Source organism: Miniopterus schreibersii (genome assembly GCF_964146895.1).
Source record: "Miniopterus schreibersii genome assembly, chromosome: 3".
Classification (NCBI taxonomy): Eukaryota; Metazoa; Chordata; class Mammalia; order Chiroptera; family Miniopteridae; genus Miniopterus; species Miniopterus schreibersii.
In genome coordinates this window covers 97,591,891-97,612,577 of record NC_138103.1, presented here as the reverse complement: position 1 = coordinate 97,612,577, position 20,687 = coordinate 97,591,891, and the positions used below count along the sequence as shown (strand labels likewise).

Genomic DNA, 20,687 nt, shown 5'->3' with positions numbered 1-20,687 from the left:
TACTCTGTTTGTCACATCTGTTCTTTGTCCTTTGTTTTTGTGTTTCTCCTTTTTGTTTCTATTGGAATAATCAAGAATTTTTTCTCTTCTATTAATGTCTTTAGCAGTTGCCCTAGAGATTACATGTATCCTTCACATTGTTAAGGTCTGTCATTTTTATTACAACCAGCACAATGCAGGAAACCTCTTACAGTTTATATCTTCTCCCCTCTTTTGTGTTATTCCTTTATTTTTTATTTCTATATATGTTTGTAACCCCATAGGATAATATTGTCATTGTTTTAAACTGCAGCTGTTGATATTTACCTACATTATTTATGCATTCCAGTATTCTTCCTTTTTGCATTTCCACACTTTCATCTTGGATCACTTTCTATCTGATGAACTTTCTTTACTGTTTCTTATAGTGTAGGGTTTTTGGAGATGAGCTCTCTCATCTTTTACTTGTCTATAAATGCCTCTATTTTGCCTTCCTATTTGAAGGCTTTTTAAAATATATCTTTATTGATTTCAGAGAGAGGAAGAGAGAGAGATAGAAACATCAATGATGAGAGAGTCATTGATCAGCTGCCTCTGCATGCCCCCGACTGGGGATCCTGCCCACAACCCGGGCATGTGCCCTGACTGGGATCGAACTGGCATCTCCTGGATCATAGGTCAACGCTCAGCCACTGAGCCAGGCTGAAGGCTTTTTTAATTGACCAGTTGCTATTTTTCAGTGCTTCAAATGTGTCTTCTGGTTGGTTTGTTTTTTTTAACCTGTTGAACTTCTCTTTTTTGTTGCTCCTTTGTAAGTGATACGTCTTTTTCCCTTTCTGGCTACTTTAAAAGTTTTCTCGTTATATTCTTTCCTACTGTATGTTACTCCAGCTACATAAATTGAATCTGTTCGTCCAGTCACTGTCCCACGTGTCTCTGATGCCCTTGCTGTATTTTCATCCTTTGTTGTTAATATTTGTGCTCCAGTGTGTGTTTTTTAATGCCTCCATCCTGCTAGTAAATCAGTCTCTTGAATTTTTAGTTTTAGTTATTGTATCTCTGTGATTTATTTTCCTCTTATTTAAAGATTCTAGGTCTCTATCTATTTCGTCATCTTCTACTTTCTTGACCATATTAATTGGTCATTTATAGAGCTCTGCATGAAAACTCACATATGTGAATCGCCTGTGTTCCATTTCTGTCGTCATTTTCTTTTCTTACTTTTTGTTCACTTGGCCCTTTGTTTTAAAGCATATCTTATATTATTATCTGATTGGATGTGAACATTGTATATTCAGAATTTTTGGTTCTGGATCATGTCATTCTCCCCTAAGAGAGTTAAGGTTTATTCTGGAATGTTGACGTATCACGCTGGTGGTTTTAGCTTTGCCTTTGCTCTAGGAAGTGGCTATTTGGGATCTCAAGTGAAAGTGTAGATATTCAGTAGAACCTCTTCACCTTGACCAGACTTGAGGCCTAACGTCTATCTTAGAGTATTATGTACCTGCTGAAATACCTGCTCAATTCCTTAGCATCTCATCAGTAGCTTTTAGCTTGCTTTCTTGGATTTTAACCCCGCTTTTGCACAACATAGAAGTTGGCAAGTGCCTTGGAGGAGATTGCATGCAGATTTGTACTTACTTTCCCATATTTTCTTCTTTATGGGATTTCCCCCCCTCAAGTTCTAGCCACTGTGCTGCCCTAAAGTTCAGCCTGTCCCTCTAGTCCAGCAATACTTTAGTGTCTGCTATGACTCTATTTCCCTACAATGGGGGGTTGACAAAGACCCCCAGGGACAAAGCCTGGGGTGGATGTGGAGTATGTGCTTCTCTTTCCAGGGTTTATTACCCATTGCCCTTTTAACAGAGGCTTTACAAAGTAGTTTGTTCAACCTTTGTAGTAGTTTTTGGCAGGAGGGTTGTTCTGAGCCAAGCCTCTCTGTTGTGACCAGAAGTGGAATTCTCTGTTACTTTTTAATAACATTGCTCTAGATTGATTATATACAGAGAGAAGAAGTGCGTTTTGAATGGCAAACTATATGTATTGATTAGAATAATGAACTGCATAAATGTAAGTGAAAATGACTTATTCTTCAACATAACTCAGACTTTGGAAATGGAACTATTTAATAAATTTTAGGGAGAAGTATCAATTAAGTGATATTTGATTGAGCATTAATTTTTGAAGTGCATTCAGACTTCAAATTATATTTTGGTAAAATAGAATTGTGGCTAGTACATAAGATTTTTAATTTAGTCATAATACAGATATGGGGCAAAAGTAGGCTTACAGTTTTTCATATAGAAAAAATACAATAAAAATAAATAATAATACAAGTATAAACTGTTTTGCGTACTCACAACTGTAAACCTGCTTTTGCTCAGCCCTGTATATAAAATTTAGGCCCTGGTTAAAATCACAAACTAAACCATAGGCTTAAAATATTTTCCTTTCACAGTTTTTATAAAATATCTGAATTTTATCAGACACATGAATTTTTTTTGCAGTAGATTTCCGGTACTTGGCTCTGTGTTTATTATTTCTGTATAGACATATGTAATTCTGTGAATTATTTGCTATATTCTACCTATTTTTCTGTAGTGTTAAATGAAGTAGTTTTGAAATGTTTTATTATAACAAGTATTTATCACTAGAGATATGTAAGCTAATAAATATCAGCTGGTACTACAAATTCATGTGTATTAAAATTTTTAAATACCATATTGACATTACAAATATGAGTCTGATGTAATAGTATTGTTTTACCAAAAACTGTTAATAAGACTTTTATCAATAATTATTTTGTGTATTATTTAGGTGCATTGACATACAGCAGAGCAACGAGGTAGAGAGGACACAAGCACTTCGATTAGTCAGAAAGGTATGCTCCATGTCTAAGAGTAAAGGCAGATTTATGGATTTCTTGTTATTTTACATTTTTAAGATTTAGACTATTTTGTAAAATCTTTCTATTAAAGTTTAAAGGCTAAATTTTCTCTCTGGCTGGTATGGCTCAGTTAGTTGGAGCCTCATCCCATACACCAAAGGGTTGTGGGTTCGATTTTTGTTCAGGGCACGATCCAGGTTGCGGTTGTGGGTTTGATCTCCAGTCGGGGTGCGTGAGGGAGGCAACTGATGGATGTTTCAGTCACTCTCATATTGATGCTTATAAAGGGGGAAAAAAACTTAAAGGCTAAATTCTCATTAAACATTATTGTTAAAATTATATGTGAGTTAAATAGGTCTATTAAACTTTGAGGTGAGCATAAGTATTTGTGTAATTATTCTATGTGATTGGGTATACCTAGAACAATATTTTTTATAAAATGTTCATTGTAAAGACTGTTTCTCCCTTTAGTAGACATGTAAATGAAATTACCACTTTGATATGTTATTGAGAAAGAGGATTACTTGCTCTTTCCCCTGATTTTTTCTTAATTGTATGCTTGGAGCTAATACTATTAAATGGATGTCACAAATAGTTATAGTTAGTTGTTTTGAAGATGAATTTGGATGCAGTCTATATAGGCAGTTGCAGTAAGGCCAAAATCTAAAACCCTGTAAGAGAATGTGTTAAGGTTAATTCATAATGCTTATAATGAGAGGCCTTCAAGGAATTTGTTGTTGTTTAATGTAATGTGACGCCCCAAGGACAGAGGAACAGAATGAACTGAGTGTTAACTTTGTTAGGATATAGCTTGTGTAAGAGTTTTATCATGTTTATCTTTAAGTATCATGTTCGATTCTAAACATCGTGAGACTCATGAAGTATATGTTTGGATGTAAAAACATCTGAAGTATATAGTAATTAAATTTTGTAACTTTTCTCTTTCCCCACCTTGGAATTCATTGCATGCTCCAGAACATGCAATGCTGAGTTAACTAGATTCCCTCTTTTTCCTTTTCTGCCAATTGTCTAGCTTGTGGTTAGGAATGGTATCCACTGGTGAACATAGTGAGGAAGAAGTAAATGGATGAGTTGTCTTAAGAGATGTTTGCAATTTTTATTAAGAGTGGTATTGGATATTATGAGTTTTGTTTTTGGTAAACTTATATTGGGACCATGGTTAGACTCTTTAAATTTAAAAATTAGATTTATGTTTTTGTTTATTCATACACTCTATTCTACCACCATGATTTTGAGAATTCAAGATAAAAAAGCCAAAGTTGTCTGTGAAGAACCTAGAATAACTTTTTGGTTATTAGAGTTATGTCAATATTTATCATATTTTAGTAGTTAAATTGAGAAATTAAAATATATTAACATATTAAAAATAGCATACTCATATGTAAACATAAATAATATTTTTATGAAAATAACTATATTTGCTAAAAAGGAAATGAATGAGTATAGTGGCATTATGTTAGATTTTTTTCAAATCTCTGTAGTGTTTGTCTTGATAGGAGATTGCTGGGTTATCCTGTTTGCTTTTGCATTTAATCTGTTGTGATTTCACATGCAGGGGAGCCTCTGGAAACTTCAGTATATATTTGTGAGAGAATGAGAGAAAAAAAGACAAATAATTTCTTTGTTTTATTATGAAAATAATTTTAACTTTGTAGAACCCCTGAAAGTTTCCTAGGAACCCTCAGTTTTCTGGACCACTCTTTGAGAATTGTTGCCCTGGAAATTCAGAAGAAAAGACAGCCTCAAATGAATTCCAAACAAATTCAGTTGTTTTGAGTCATTTAGAGAATATTTCAATTCTGTAAAATTTTTATACGAGTTGCAATTTATAAAATAGCCAATAAAAGTAAACAAACTCTTGAAAACAGTTTAGTTAATGTCACAGCAAAAGTACATTCTATTGTGTTATCTTCTGAAGGTACATAGTAGTTTCTGGCAGATACTATTTGTGAAACTAAGAGCAGAAAAGTTGCTTGTGCCTGGTGGTAGAATATAGGGAAAGTTGGGGCACAAGGTTCCTCCTTGGCTTAGCTGAAAGCAGTGATGGGGAAAGCACACCTGCTGAATGAACAGTGGCCTCTATTGGCCAGAGGAACTGTAATTTCATTAGTACTTTTAACAACAAAAGTAAACATTTCTTTTTTTCAGTAACATCTTGGCAACTGATACAGTAAAAATTAATGATAATACTATAATTGCTAGGTCACTGAGGGTTTTTGTATGCTGAATTCAAAAAAGTTTTAAGTTTTTTTGTAAAAGTATTTTATATTTTAAAAGAAAAGTAAAAATATTTGTTGCTTTAGGATAACTTGCTCTATGAGTAAATAAGGAATACTCGTTATTTTTCCTTCTCTTTCATTTACTTCAATCATTTGGAAGATTTCTGCTTGCTTTCTTGTTTCTTTTTCAATATCTATTATTTTTTCCCCTGTCTCTCCAGTCTAAGCGATCCTTCCTTGTTTACCTTTCTAATTTTGTGTACAGTTTTTTCACCAGTCACCTGTTGCTTTTCTTTATTCTCTTTAAAGTGTAAATTATTTTCTTCATATATCATTTCTTTTTTTTCTTTTTTTTTTTTAATCCTCACCCAAGGACATTTTTTCCATTGCTTTTCAGAGCAGAAGGGAAAAAGAGAGAGAGAAACATCGATTTGAGAGAGACATCAATTGGTTGCCTCCTGCACATGCCCCAACCAGGCTGGGGATTGAGCCTGCAACCTAGGTATGTGTCCTTGGCCGGAATCAAACCTGGGACCCTTTAGTCCGCAGGCCAGCACTCTTAACCACGAAGCCAAACTGGCTAGGGCCATGTATCATTTTTTGATCCGTGTAATAAGAGATTAATATATCAGGTTTTTTTGTTTTGTTTTGTTTTACAATTGAAAAGCAGTTCCTTTAGGGAAATTATTTGCCTTGATTCCCAGCAAGATATTGGCATATCCAGTGCAAGAACTTAGTTCTTTAGATTGCCAAATCTTTATTGGTCCACAATTATTCTTGGTATTAAACACAATCTGCTTACCTTGGCATTCAGAGCCAACTTTCAGTCCTACCAGTTATGACCTGTCTCATTATGCCATTATGTGTGTGGTCAAGCTGCCCTCTACCACTATTATGATCATTATTTCTTTGCTACTCTTTTTGTTTCATTTTTACCATTTTCTACATTATATTCATCTTTCAGTTTCAGTTCAAATTTCAGATATTCCCGCTCAGAGAACTCTGTCTTTCTAATTCCTTTATAGCAGTTTACAAATTATTACCTACTCTTTAATTTGTTTTATATCTGTTTGTCCTATCATGCCTAAAAAGATGATTAAACTTTTCTTTCAGTAGAGATAAATTCTATGACTTTTTTTTTGTTGCGTTCTCATTGATTTATGAGAACTGTATTTTCTTATTTGCACAGAGTTTAAGAGTTTCTTTCCATATATTTCCCTGGAAAATGAGAGATTTCATTTGTTTAAAAAAATTATAGGTATCCTTTTTATAGCACTTGAGCTTCATAGAGTAGGATTTTATATGTAAATTCTAGAAGCCACCTCGTTATACATATCCTTTGTTTACGCATGAGGAAACAGAAGCACTGAGAGGATTGATTTGGCCACGATAACAGTTTACTAATGATAGAGTTAGCTCTGAAAGCCACGTGGCCTGGCTTCCTAGCCAGCTCTTTTCAGAATACATTTAGTTTTATTTGGGGGGAAATTTTTCTCATTTGCTCCTTATAAGCGTAATAATGGATCAGTAAGTATTAAAATACAAATTAATATCGTAAGAAGTTAGAATTTTCTCATCCAGAAAGATCAGTTTTCTATACTTCCTTTCCCTTTCTTTCCCTCCTCCAAAATTTTTGATGAGTGGAAAAGACTGATTAAGAAATGAATGTGAAAACTTTTATAGATTCTATAGTTATTGGAAATCTCTTTATTTTATGGTTGTGGAACAGTGTCTATCATTTCAATTGAACTTTGTAATATTACATAATGCTTCTTAAACAACATAAAGCATTTGTAAGTACTCTAGCCAGTACAGATCTTTCCTTTGACCCCTTTATAGGACTTATATGGGTATCTTTAGTTATATCACATCCTCTAATTGCTTCACAGCACAAGTTTTATTTTTCAACAGGATTATAAATCCAGTAACATCAAGGACAGGTTAATTATCCCCAATATTTTATCACCACCCAAATAGAAGAAACCATTTTCTTTTACTCCTACTTCAGGGACTTATTTTGAAATACTTCATTTACCAGATAGCCTTTATTTATTAAATAGTCATTAACTACATAATTTGTTTTCTTTCTGTTTTCCAAACTGAAGATATGTGTTACATATTTTCTGTTTTCCAAATATGTTATTGCCAGTTAAACTTCTCATTTAAAGTGAGATTCACCCAAAGTTTATTACCAGATACATACTATTTATATCATAATTTTTGAAATATTAAAAATAGATTATAGATTATTAACTTTGCGTTTTGGAATAGCAACAAGTGATGGTTAGAGACAGGGAGATTATTAGCATCAATTGCAGCAAGGTGAGAAAGAATGAGGAGCCAAGTCACTGAGTTTGCTGGGGAGGAGAGTAGAGACAGTGAGGTTAATGGGCATATGGAGAAGGAAGTCAGGGATGCAGTAGTATAGTAGTATGTTGACAGCTGTTGTTCCCACTAATATCCTTTGTCTAGGTATCGAGTTATTTAAAATACAGGTTCTATTCCAGAGGAACTTAGTATCTTAGAAACATTACATCTTGTTGGTTAACTAATTTATGGTCTGGGCCACTAGGGGAAAAAGCCAACACATTTTTTATAGTAATGATATTAGCATTACTATAGGGCTAATATTGCATCAATTATTAGTTATATTAATTATTTGAAATGTTTATGTGAAAGAAGATTAAAATTGATGCCCGGATCTCATAAATACTCTATGGCCTTAGAAATCTCAATCCAAACAAAGTAGGTTTTAAAAATGTATTATGAAGTAAGTAACTTCTTTTTCTGATTTCTCCCTATTACAGATGATTACTGTGAATGCTTCCTTGTTTCCTAGCTCTGTGGCCAACTCATTAATAGCAGTTGGAAATGATGGACTTCAAGAAAGAGACAGAATGGTCCGAGCATGCATTGCTATTATCTGTGAACTAGGTTAGAATTCTGAATAATAAAAATACAGTATTTTAGAAAGAATATGTAAAATTTCTTAATGCCTTTAACATAAATTCTTTAGTTATTGGTACAAAGATGAAAAAGTAGGACATTCCTGATAGTGGGTAGAGGACTTGCTATTTAACAAATAATTTCTAAGTGACCTGAAAAGTATAAATTTCAAAGTTTTTCTCATCATGAAATTTAGTGTATAAGAATTGTCCAAATTCTGGTAATTACAATAAAATCTCTTATTAAAGTTTGGCTATCAGACATTAGTTAACTATACTATATCTTGATGTGAGTTCAAAACAATAAACAGTCCATCATACATTTTTTAAAAAGAATTCTAAATGCAAAAAGATTAAAGAGTTAAATGGGAAAAACGGGGAAAAGTGGATGGATATTTACTAATCATTGTGAGGAAGAGGAATTTTGAATTACAAAGGAAAATCAGGTTTCAGCAGTTGTAGATTTTATTATAAAGAGGCAAGAAAACATGCTACAGTGCCAGAACAAAGGAAAAATAAATGTAACAAACACAATAAGTAAATAACTTATTTATATACAGATCGATAGGAAAGATAGATCTCAAATAAATACATGGGCAAACAACATATTTAAAAAGTTCAGCTTCATGTTTGTGCATGTATACAAAGAAGTGCCTGATCTTTGAAGTAAAGGAGTTCCTGACCTTGAAATCAGCTTAAAATCTAAAGTAAAATTACAAATCCAATAAAAGATTTGAAACATAAAGGGCTAATATTCCCACTACATAAAAAAGTCCTTGTAATTGGTAGGAAAGAAAAACCCAGTAAAATATGAACAAAGGATATGAAAAAACAGTTCAGAGACATAAAAATTAAAATCAGTTTTGGGAAGTATATTTAGTGACTCTTATTAGATACATTTTATCCACATTCCCTTTTCACTGTCCTTGACTAAGTTTTTCAAGTCAGAAAGGAAATTTAGAATAAAATCCCAGATTTCTCATTACTTTTTATTAATTATCCCCTATGTAATATATTGAATTTTTCTTCTTTATTATAGCACTTCAGAATCCAGAGGTGGTGGCCCTTCGAGGTGGCCTAAACACCATCCTGAAAAATGTGATTGACTGCCAGTTAAGTCGAATAAACGAGGCCCTCATTACTACAATTTTGCACCTCCTTAATCATCCAAAGACCCGACAGTATGTGCGAGCTGATGTAGAATTAGAGGTAGGAACTTTAATATTCTTTTCTAGTTTTAAAATGTGACTTTAAATACAACTCTTATTTTGAAATTCTAAAGTTAGTAGATGCAGCATTATCAAACCTAAACTTACTAATAACTGGCTTATTCCCAGCAGTACCCTATAACTCATGTAGTTTGGAATGAATTGAAAAATATTGCTATTCTCAAAATATTTCCTCCATGTGTAAAGTGAAGTTTATTTTTTTAACTATGAAAATTTTACTAAGCAAATTAAAGCACATGTAAGGTTACATAGATATTTACCTATTTAAGAAGACTATTTCTTCTTAAAGACTTTAATATCTTGTTTGTGAATAGCTTCTGCTAATTATATACCATTTATTTATTTATTTGTTTATTTTCATTTAGAAACTACTTTATTAGTTTCTGTAATCAAACCCATGTAGATTAAGACCTTACATATTTAATACAGTGCGTTACCTCTGTACAAATGGAAAAAATTATATTGAATGTTTCTAGACCAATATGGCTGTTAATTTCTGTAACCATTTACTTATTTAAACCCTGTTAAAAGTCTGTGAACTTAGAAGCACTCATTAGCAACTAATGACCATATATACTTTAAAGAAATTTATTTATTCATTTTTTACTAATTCATTGTTTTTTATAGTTAGTCTAAAATAATAAGGCTACTATATATACACTCTTTGATAACCAGGAATTTATATGCATATATGCATAGCCCTGGACTCAGACAATAGTGTAGTGAGGGCCTGGGGCAGGGTGTGGGTGTGAGGTAGGGGGAGTCAGTGGTGGGGGGAGGCATCTGTAATACTTTCAACAGTAAAGGTGAAGTAAAAAAAAATAAAGTAGATAGTGGAGGTTGGAACAGAATTATCACAAACTATATTGTAATAGTTTACTTGTGTGAATGTACTACATTGTTGTTCATTATAGGTACATTTAGAGTAAGCATAAACTCAGGATTTGTTTGTACTGGGGTTGAAATTATACAAGATACAATTTATTGTTCCCTAGTTTGTCTCTCGAAATCATTTTATATAAAACTTGTCTTAAATGTTATAGTTCTGTTTTTCTTAGGGCTATTAGAAATATTTGAGATTGTAACACTGAGATTAGCTTATATCATATTAACAAATTTAAGTACAATATTTTTCTTAATATGTGATTTAAATACATTATTCTTGGTAGTCCATTGGGAATAAACCGGCATTTTTGATATTTTACTGTATATTTAGCTTTAATTTTTTTTGTTTTGTTTTTTAACCAAGTAGAGAAACTACAATTTAAATATTGGAGAGATGATTACAGTAAAGGAAGATAATATGTGTAGGCCTGTTTTTGTTCCTATTTAATTGTACAGCCAATTAGGAAGCCTTTATATAAGTGAAAAAACTTCAAATGATATGTTAGACGTTTTAAGTACATGACTGTATCTTTGCTTCTGTCTTGTTTTTTAAAACTACATATTTAGTTTTGTTTTTTTCCTTAATAAGATCCCCCAGAGTAGCATAGTGATTGAGAACATAGACTTTGGACTATATTGATCCTGTTTTGATGTTTTGCTGTATGACCTACTAGCTTTATGATTTGGGCTAGTTATTAGCCTGTCCTTGACCAATTTATTCCTAGGTAAAATTAGTTAGCCATTTCCAGGTTCTTTTCATATATTGTAATCTACATAAAATATTTAGTACTTGGCACATGATAAATAGTCAACAAATACTGGTTGCCTGGATGTTACTCAACGTCATCATCATCTACTTTATCATCTTCATTGTAGAGTCTGCTGTTAAGAGAATAGTGTCCTCATTTTTATTAATTATATTTTATCAATTTTCACTCTAAATTGATAATTGGTTGCCTTTTCTATATACAAAGGAACCATTTTCAGTGCTGTGGTCTGTTGTTAGGTCCCAATCTTCCTCCTGTTAGAAATATTTTTTTTAATTTACCCTGACTTCTTTTATATGATATGTAATATGTTTTGATCTCAGACAGGAAAAAAAATGTAGATTTAATATAATAATATTAATAGACTAGATACTCTGTAAAGGTTGTAAATTAATTGTAATTTTATAGTAAATTTTAAAAACATTAAACTTATACTTCAGAGTAGGATAGGGTAGTTTATAGTATCTGCTGTGGAAAACTAGAAGAGCTGGGTAGTTTTTGAAATCATAAATTTAAAGCAGTATAGAGCTGTGAAAGCAGTAAGAACTAGAGGGAGTGAAGTTTTAAGGATGGAAGATACTTGGAGAGTTGCCCTGAACATCCACAGATGCCCTTAAGGCCACTTGCAGATTGGGCACAGGCTAAAAATATGACCTAGGTCTAGGTAGAAGACCAGAGTATTTGACAGTCCTAGGGGTTATGGCATGACAAACCTAGAGATGTCAAAAGTCCCTACACCAAGTCTGACTTACCCCTCCAGGCATTTGCTGAATGAGAATCTATGCAGAGCAGAAGCTACCATGTTAAAATCTAAGGAAAGCATGGTGGAATATGCTGCAGTCTCCAGTGCACAGGATGCAAAGGCCTCCCAGGAGGAGGGGCCATGGGCAAAAGTTTAAAGGCTTTTAAGAAGCAGTGTATACTGATTATGCAATTGCTTTTTTTCCTGGGTCCACTTACTGATCAGGATATAATTAGAAGCTGAAAATTCACATAGGCTTCTGCTGGGATCAGAAAAACAGGAGGAGCATTTAGCAGTTGTGTGGTACTAAAGTGACAAAACTGGATATTTCATAACTGATTTCCTGTTCTTGACATTCCCCAAAATCTGAAGTTATCCTGGATGGATAACTAAAGATCTAAGTTCAAAACTTAATGAGAAAAAACTCCAGTCTCAATGATAAGGAGAAAAATAACTGCTAAACCCTATTGAAAGCACTGGAGGGCAATACTTCAGGAACAGGAAAAACCAAAGTGTGCTCTATCTTATCAGAATTGCAACATAGTCTCAATTTAACTCGGTGATCAGGAAAAGATGATCAGGTGCCTTAACCTACCTTACAGAGGAAAAGATAAATCATCTGATGGAGATAGCATCACTTGGAACCTTTTATAAAATTCAGCACGTCTTGACATTTAAACAGGAATTTGACTGTGACGGTCATACAAAAAGATATGACTATATGACTGAAAATCAAAAAGAAAAATATTCTGTAGAAAAACTCCCAAAAGTGATCCAGATATTGCATCTAGAGGGAAAGGACTTTAAAACAACCGTGATTCATTTGTTCAAGAAAATGGAAGGAAAGAGGAAGAAAATAGATGAAATAATGGAGAATTTCACCAGATAATTATAATATATGAAATGAATCAAATGGAAATTCTAGTATATAATATAGTACCTGAAATTCTGAACTCAGTGAAGTTAAAGTTCATTTTGGACAAGAAGATACCATTAGTAAACTGGAAAAAAGTCAGTAAAAATATTGGGAATAAAGCACAGAGTGTGGGGAAAGAAAGGAACAGAACAGAAGGGATAAAACATCATTGTTGACTTTGGAGAAGAGAGAATGGGCAGAAGCAAATACCCAAAGAGACAATGGCCAAAACTCCTTTTTCTAAAACTGATGAAACTTCATGTTCATAAAACTCCAAATACGATTATACAAAGAAAATACCATGTAGGCACATTATGGTAAGATTGTTGAAAACCAAGACAAATAAATATCAAGAGCAGCTTTAGAAAAAAAGACATTACTTTCAAAGGAGCAAGTCTGACAGCTGATTCCCCAACAGAAATAATGGAAACAGAAGACAGTAGAATGGAATCTCTAGAGGATGGAAAGAAAATAATGCCAGCCTCACCCAGAGAAAATGATTTTCAAAAACAAAGATAACATAAAGATTTTTCAGACTAAATACCCAAAGGAATATAAAGAAACACGATTCTTTCTTGGATTGCTTGCCTATATAGCATGAAGACACTAAAGAACCCAAGGTGAGGCACACATGGGGAGGATCTGAGCCCTGTTGCCAACAACTAACACATTGTGAGTAAACAATCTTACAGCAGATCTTCCAGCTCCCATCAAGCTGTCAGATGAACAACATTTTGAAGCTCAGGGGCACCCTGAGTTGTAACTGCACAGCTAAGCCTCTTAGATTCCTGAGTCACAAAAACCATATGAGATAATAAATATTTATTGTTGTTTAAAAATAAGACAGACACAAAGAAGGAATGGCTAAAGGGCTCTTCAGTCAGAAGGAAAATTATTTAAGACAAACAAGTAAATGCAGGAAGGAATGAAGAATACCAGAAAAAGTATATATATGACTAAATATTTTTTTTAAAATACTGATTGTCAAAAGCGATATTAGTGATGTCTTCTATATTTTAAGTTATATTTAAAATTAAAATTCAGACCACACTAATGCAGTAGGCAATGGGGGATATTAGAAAACGAGATAGAGTGGTTAAAGTTCTGAAATGAGTGAATTTAGCAAGGTTGCTGAATACAGGGACAATACACAAAAAAGAACTTGGGTTTCTTTATACTAGCAACAAGAGGAGAATGTAATTTATAAAGTAAAACCATTTAAATAATGTTCAAAAATAGGCAAAACTAAGTCATGGTGTTAGAAGTGAGGATAGTAATCCTGGGGCCGGTAGTGACTTGTGAGTACAAAGGGCGAGTAAGGAGGGTTTGAGGCTGCTGATGTTTTCTTCATCTGGTTGTGGGTAGAAGAGAGTACTTAGTTTGAGAAAATCCATCAGATCATACATTTGTGATTTGTGTATATAAATATATGTTATACCTCAATTTAAAATTTCAAAAATTCAATTTCTATGTTTAAAAAACATATATTTCTTGATGAGTTTGAAGAATTAAGTCTCTCAAACAGTATACCCAATTAAAGATATAGAATTAATTTTAGCTTGTTACAGAAAGAATGCATTTTACAGTAAGGACACTTTTTCTGCTTTTCTTTTTATTAGCGAATTTTAGCACCCTATACTGATTTTCACTACAGACATAGTCCAGATACAGCTGAAGGACAGCTCAAGTAAGTATCATGTGTTCCTAGTAACTTAAAAGGTGGTGTGTGTTGTTATTAGAGTTTTAAATTTGCCTGATTGAATGTAGAGCCAGAGCAATGTGAATTTGAGTCAGTTTACTATTTCATGGAGTTATGCTGTCTTTGATAATGTAATTAACCTTATTACTTTAAAAAAAATTCAAAATAAGTTTTGGGAATTTAAAGACTTGGAATTAATTTCTTATTTTAAAAATGTAAGTTATGCCCTAGACGATTTGGCTCATTGGTTAGAGTGTTGGCCTGCAGACTGAAGGGTCTCGAGTTTGATTTCAGTCAAGGGCACAAACCTCGGTTGCAGGCTTGCCCCCCGGCCTGGTCGGGGCACATGTGGGAGCAACCAATCAGTGTGTCTCTCACATTGGTCTCTCTCTCCCTGCTCCCACCCCCTCCCCCTCTGAAAAGCAGTGGCAAAAATATCCTTAGGTGAGGATTAAAAAAATAAAAGTAAATTATGCTCTGGCCAGGTGGCACAATTAGTTGGCGTGTGGTCCCATATACACTGAAAGGTTGAGGGTTCAATTCCCAGTCAGGGCACATACTTGGGTTGTGGGTTTGATGTTGGTCAGGCTGTGTACAGGAGGCAACTGATTGGTGTTTCTCTCTCTCTCTCTCTCTCCCCCCCCCCCCTCTAAAAACATCCTCAGGTGAGGATTAAAAAAAGACAGCAAGTTAAGCTGCAGTAGAAACATAGATCTTTGGTTTTTTTAATTGTATATATTTTTAGCATAATTACATTGAGAGACTAAAAGAATGAAATAATGGGGAATAGAATGACGAGCTGCCTTAACTTATTGAGTAAACAAAGATAACATGTAGGTAGAATTTTGAGGGTAAGGTTAAAAGGGAAATAAAAGGAGATAAAGATTATTTTCTAGAAATGAGGCAGGATAATTTTCAGTCTTTTGGGAGAGAAAAGCACATAGTTCACTAGATATTCTGGGATAACTTTTTAATTAAACGATTCAGGGATCAAATAATATTCTATCTGTGAAGATTTTGCAAATGAAACAGTTTCAGTAAATGTGTTGTGATGTGTTTTTCTGGTATGATTGTTGGATTGCAGATATACGTGATTATTTTGATAGATAGTATCTATTAAAATTCCTCACTAAGTTTTGGAACATTGTGAAATAGGGAATTTTTTTTGTTTTTCATTTTCTCCTGAATTAAAAACAGTGATTTTATATCTTTAATTACCTCTATCACTATGGACTCAACACATCCTAACATACTATGACCTGAGCTAAGAAATCAAAATAGCTGTCCTCTCTTTAAGACTTGTCAAACCTATGTTTGCTAACTAAATTACGAATTTAGGATTTTGAAGTCCCTTCTTGGCTTTTTTACTGACACTTGGACATTCTTTTTATTGATGGAGAGCATATGCATTTTCTATTGCTGCGTGACAAATTACTACAAATGTTTAGCACATTAAAATAACATCATTTTATTAACTCAGAGTTCAGTAGCTCAGAAGTCTGGTATGGCTCTTATCTTGAGGTTGTGAAAAATCCATTTTCAACCTCACTTAGGTTGTTGGCAGAATTCACTTCCTTGCTGTTACACAACTTAGGACCCTATTTCCTTGCTTACTCTCTGATGGGTCCTGCACTCAGCTTCTAGAGGCCACCCTCTTTCTTTGCCACGTGGTTCCCTCCATCTTCAAGCACAGCAAGAATTGCTCGAATCCTTGTGCTTTGAATCTCTCTCAGGCTTGCTTGTCTGCCACCAGCTAGAGAAAACTCTTCAGTCGGATTGAGCCTACCAGTAATCTCCCTGTCTTAAGGTCTGCTGGGCTATAAACATAATCACTTTCATGGCAGTGATATCATATACATAGGATCCACAGATTAGGACATGGAACCTTGAGGCAGTGGTGGGGAGAGGGAGGATCTACCAGGATAAGCAAGAGATGAACCTGGATATTTTTTAGGTTAGAAGGGGAAAAATACATTCCACCAAAAATCTTTTCCTATTTGGTTCTGTACTTCACTTTTTTCAGTTTCTGGAGTGTGGGCAGCTATGGGAGCATGAGTACATTGTGGCCAGGGAATCCGGAAATATTTTTTAAAATATTACAAATTTATTGGGTACATTAGAGAATGGATTACCAGGCAGCTGATGGAAACATGTCACTAATGTTTTTGAGAGAAGCATCAAAAGCTCAGTCACACAGCTGTCCAATTCTCATTTCTTTCACCACCCTACCTCCCCATTTTAGTTTCTGTTGTATACTCATTTTGATTGATGCTTGAGAGCTTCGTGTGGGTCATTTTTGTATATGTGCATTTAAGTGTTTCATTTCTCTTGTAGACTACCTGATTGCTACCCTTTAATTTGATTTCTGTTACTGTTTTTATTCCTTCTGTTTTTTCTTTCCCAATTCTCTTGATGTCTGTATTCTCATGACTGCTAAGAACTGTTATGGAAGACTAAGATGGCACAGTAGAAATGGACAGCTGCCAGAGCAGAGCCAGTGGAAGGGTCATAGAATATGTGACAGGACTGGACATAAGTCACATACGACAAATGTTTAACGAAGATAAATACAGTTGATCCTTAAACAACATGGGGGTTTGGGATGGTGACACCCTACACAGTTGAAAATTGTATATAATTTTTTACTCCCCCAAAACTTAAATACTAATAGCCTACTGTTAACCGGAAGCAAATTAAGACATATTTTGTATGTGTGTTATATACTGCACTCTTAAAGTAAGCAAGAGAAAGTATATTTACAGCACTGTATGTATTTATTGGAAAAACCCTCATGTAAGTTGATCTGCGCAACTCAGACCTGTGGTGTTCAAGGGTCAGCTGTAGTTCTGTTGCTTAATTGTCATAAACTATTTTATAGAAAGGAACAAGTGAGACGGTTGCATACACAATTACAGAGAAGAAAGAAGCTATCCATATTAATACTATCCAATTATTTAATAACGTTTTAGTGAATATATGTGTTGTTGAGCTTGCTTGTTAGAAATGCTCAAATAATTTTGGGGTAAGAATTTCGAAGTGACTCGAATACATGTGGTAAAAGTAAGAGGTTTATGTGGTAATTTTGCTGAGGGGGCAGCCTCCAGACAGAAGTGCTTATTAAGCAGGCTGGTGTTGTCCCAAATACTCAATTAAAGGTGTTAGTGAGCTATCTAAGAATATTTTTCCAAAAGAGCAGGAAACATAGAACTAAATAGAAAAGTCAAATCTTATAACTTTAAATTTAAACCATGTGGTGAATCTTAAATTGGAGGGCTCCCTGTGTAATTGGGTAATTTTCTTTGAGGTAGATCTGACCTTTATTTTTTTAACATGTTTAATTTCCTGTGTAAATGCTTAAATGTTAACTAATGATAGTACTTATTCTGATACATTACCAGGAAAAACTCACTTTTTATTTTGACATTTTATTTCTTTGATTTCCTCCTTTCTCCCCCACCCACCTACCACACACAGAGAAGACAGAGAAGCGAGGTTTCTAGCCAGTAAAATGGGCATCATAGCAACATTCCGGTCATGGGCAGGTAAGTTACTCTGTGCTGCTTTATAACATTCGATAAGAAAAATTTGCCTTTGTTTTCAAATGTTAAAGTATTATTGCAGCATCTAATTTAGATGTTAATCTAGCCTTAACCTTATGTGTTATTTTTGGAGCCAAAGGGATTTGTGCAAAATTATTAAATTTGACTATTTTTATGTCTGTGTACTCAGGATTACCTGGGCAATTAAAAAACATTAAATGTGATTTATACCCCAAAAAAGGGTGTTAGCTGTATGTGTAATTAAAGTTTGTTGCCTAAAGGTACAATATAAAATGTCTTTAATACCAAATAAGCAAGATAGGCCATTAGTAGTCTTAAATTTCTTGAGAAAGAGGGATTGTGAATGTTCTATCTCCCTGTGGAATAAAAACAAACATTTTTCTTAAAATAATATCACCACTAAGTGTGTTATTTTATATTAATAATTATCTTCTTTCTTCTTGACTTTGTAGAGTAATTTAAGGAATAGCATACAAAGGAACGTAGGAGTAAACAAAACAATAAAATTTACCTAAACATTTCTGCGTTCCTAAGTAACCCTGACAAACAGATATATTTTCCATACAAATTACTATCCCAGCCATTGGCACCTAGCCAGGATATATTCAGTGACTTCCTCTGACCTCAGTGCTTTGGTAAAAACTCCATTCACGCTGTATACCTCATGACTGCCTATTTCCCCTTATCCTCATGGATAAACCTAGGTATTTATGAGAGCCCAATGATCACATGTTCTTTTTTATACTTAACCAGCCTCCACACACTGTTTCAACATAGAAACCAATACAGCCCTCCTGCCAAGTTTAACTATCACTGCCCTTACCACGAAACTCACTATAACGTTGTTTTCTATAGCTAAAACTATCATCCTTTGCCATCCTTCAGCTTCCTTGCCATTAGAGCTGTTTCTGTCTTACCAAAACATGAATTCTATCCTGCTCTAACCACCAGTATAGCCTAGCTTCTATCTTCTCATTCTCATTGTTTAGGTAACAAACTTTAATTACATGTACAGACTCTCCTCTCCTATCACTGTGCCTCTAACCTCTGCCAGTCTCTTCCCTTGCATCTCTTAAACATTCTTTCCACCATGCTTCAGTTTGTCCTGTAGCCCTTACATACTGATCCATCATTAGAAACTTAGACAGTTGAGAGTCTTCCGCCGTTCTATTAAAGTAAAGAGAGAATTACTGGCACTGAAACTCTGAAAACATTTTTCTCACAGAAGTAATTTCCTAAATAATAATTAGATACTGTGGTACTATTTATGAGTTAGATAAGCTTTTGCTGAAATTATTGTATACATTTCAATATACAAATAACTGATTGACAAATGAATTCCAGAACAGTTTCTTCATGAGTGTAAGCGCCTGTTTTCCCTATTAGCGTAGAGTATGATCTGTAATCTATAATCTCTCACATTACATCAAACATCAGAGTTTGAGAAATACTGTTTTGATGGCTTAAGCAATTTTGAACCCAAACTCAAAGAGGAAATATAGATTACTTATAAATATATGTGCTTAAAAGTAACGGAACTTCAGAGTCCTATATGACTTTTTAAAAATATATATATATATCTTGCCGGGCCAAGCGTGGCTCAGCGGTTGAGCGTCGACCTAGGATCCAGGCGATCAGGGTTCGATTCCCGGTCAGGGCACATGCCCGGGTTGCGGGCTTGATCAATGACTCTCTCATCATTGATGTTTCTATCTCTCTCTCTCCCTCTCCTTTCCTCTCTCTGAAATCATGTGCCCTGACCGGGAATTGAACCTCAACCGCCTGGATCCTAGGTCGATGTTCAACCGCTGAGCCACACCCCGCCGGACCCTATATGACTTTTAAAAAATATTTTCCCCAACATTTTATTATCAAAAATTTCAAATGTACAGCAAAATTATACAGTGAACACCCACATATTTCCACCAATTAGATTTTGCTCTGTTTGCTTCATTGCATACTTGTTCCTCTTCCCATTCCTCTGTAAGCTCATCAGTCTTCTCTTACTCTAATGCGTTTCCAAGGAAGTTGCAGATTTCAGCATTCTTAACTCCTAAACACTACAGCATGCACATGATTACCTAGAGTTCAGTATTTGTTTATGGTCCTGATTATTTTTGTTTGTTTCTGTGGGTGGGTTTTTGTGGTTTTTTGTGTGTTTTTTGGTAAAAACAAAACAAATTTTCATGGGTATGAAACAATAGAAGAAGGAAATAGAATGATAAAATTATTCGTAATCTCTAATCCGTAGGGAAATTCAGAGAATTTGAACTATATTATCAGTTATGATACCCAAGTAATATAATCGTATAATTTAAATTATATAATTATATTACCTAGAAAAATATCACAGATTTTATACTCTGGATACACTACTAAAATTATTTTGAAATTCAAGTCAATGATTTTTTTCTTTTACTTTAGGTATTATTAATTTATGTAAACCTGGAAACTCTGGGATTCAGTCTCTAATTGGAGTACTTTGCATACCAAATATGGAAATAAGGGTAGGCAAAAAATTTTTTTGATTGTTTCATTTCTGGACTTTTAATAAAGGAGAGTTGTAAAAAGGTTATTTTAGATGCTTTATCCTTGTGAATTGCTAATCTGTATCATAGAGAATTTTAAAAATACATAAATATTTATGACTTAGTTGAATCCTAAAGATAATATGAATCATTAGAAATGCTGCTGTGGTTAGGAACTATGGCTGGATTAAAATTGGATTAAAATATGGAATTAATTCTGGTTTATTCATTAAATTATACAAACAATACAGAAGGGCATTCTCACTATAAAAGGTTTAAGCAATGCAGAAATATATTTAGGAAAAAGTAA

The 20,687-nt window shown here is 33.9% G+C and overlaps 1 protein-coding gene across 6 annotated transcripts in view; it reads left to right on the top strand.

Moving 5' to 3' along the window:
- The window catches only part of RICTOR (RPTOR independent companion of MTOR complex 2), an 89,082-nt gene that overhangs the window by 38,895 nt on the left and 29,500 nt on the right, over positions 1-20,687 (top strand). For all 6 annotated transcript variants that reach the window (XM_081131305.1, XM_081131302.1, XM_081131303.1 and 3 more), the window contains 6 exons: positions 2,797-2,860; positions 7,914-8,040; positions 9,091-9,260; positions 14,210-14,277; positions 17,764-17,831; positions 20,274-20,356. In XM_081131305.1, coding sequence (XP_080987431.1) covers positions 2,797-2,860; positions 7,914-8,040; positions 9,091-9,260; positions 14,210-14,277; positions 17,764-17,831; positions 20,274-20,356 — 580 coding nt within the window. The remainder of the gene's footprint in view (positions 1-2,796; positions 2,861-7,913; positions 8,041-9,090; positions 9,261-14,209; positions 14,278-17,763; positions 17,832-20,273; positions 20,357-20,687) is intronic.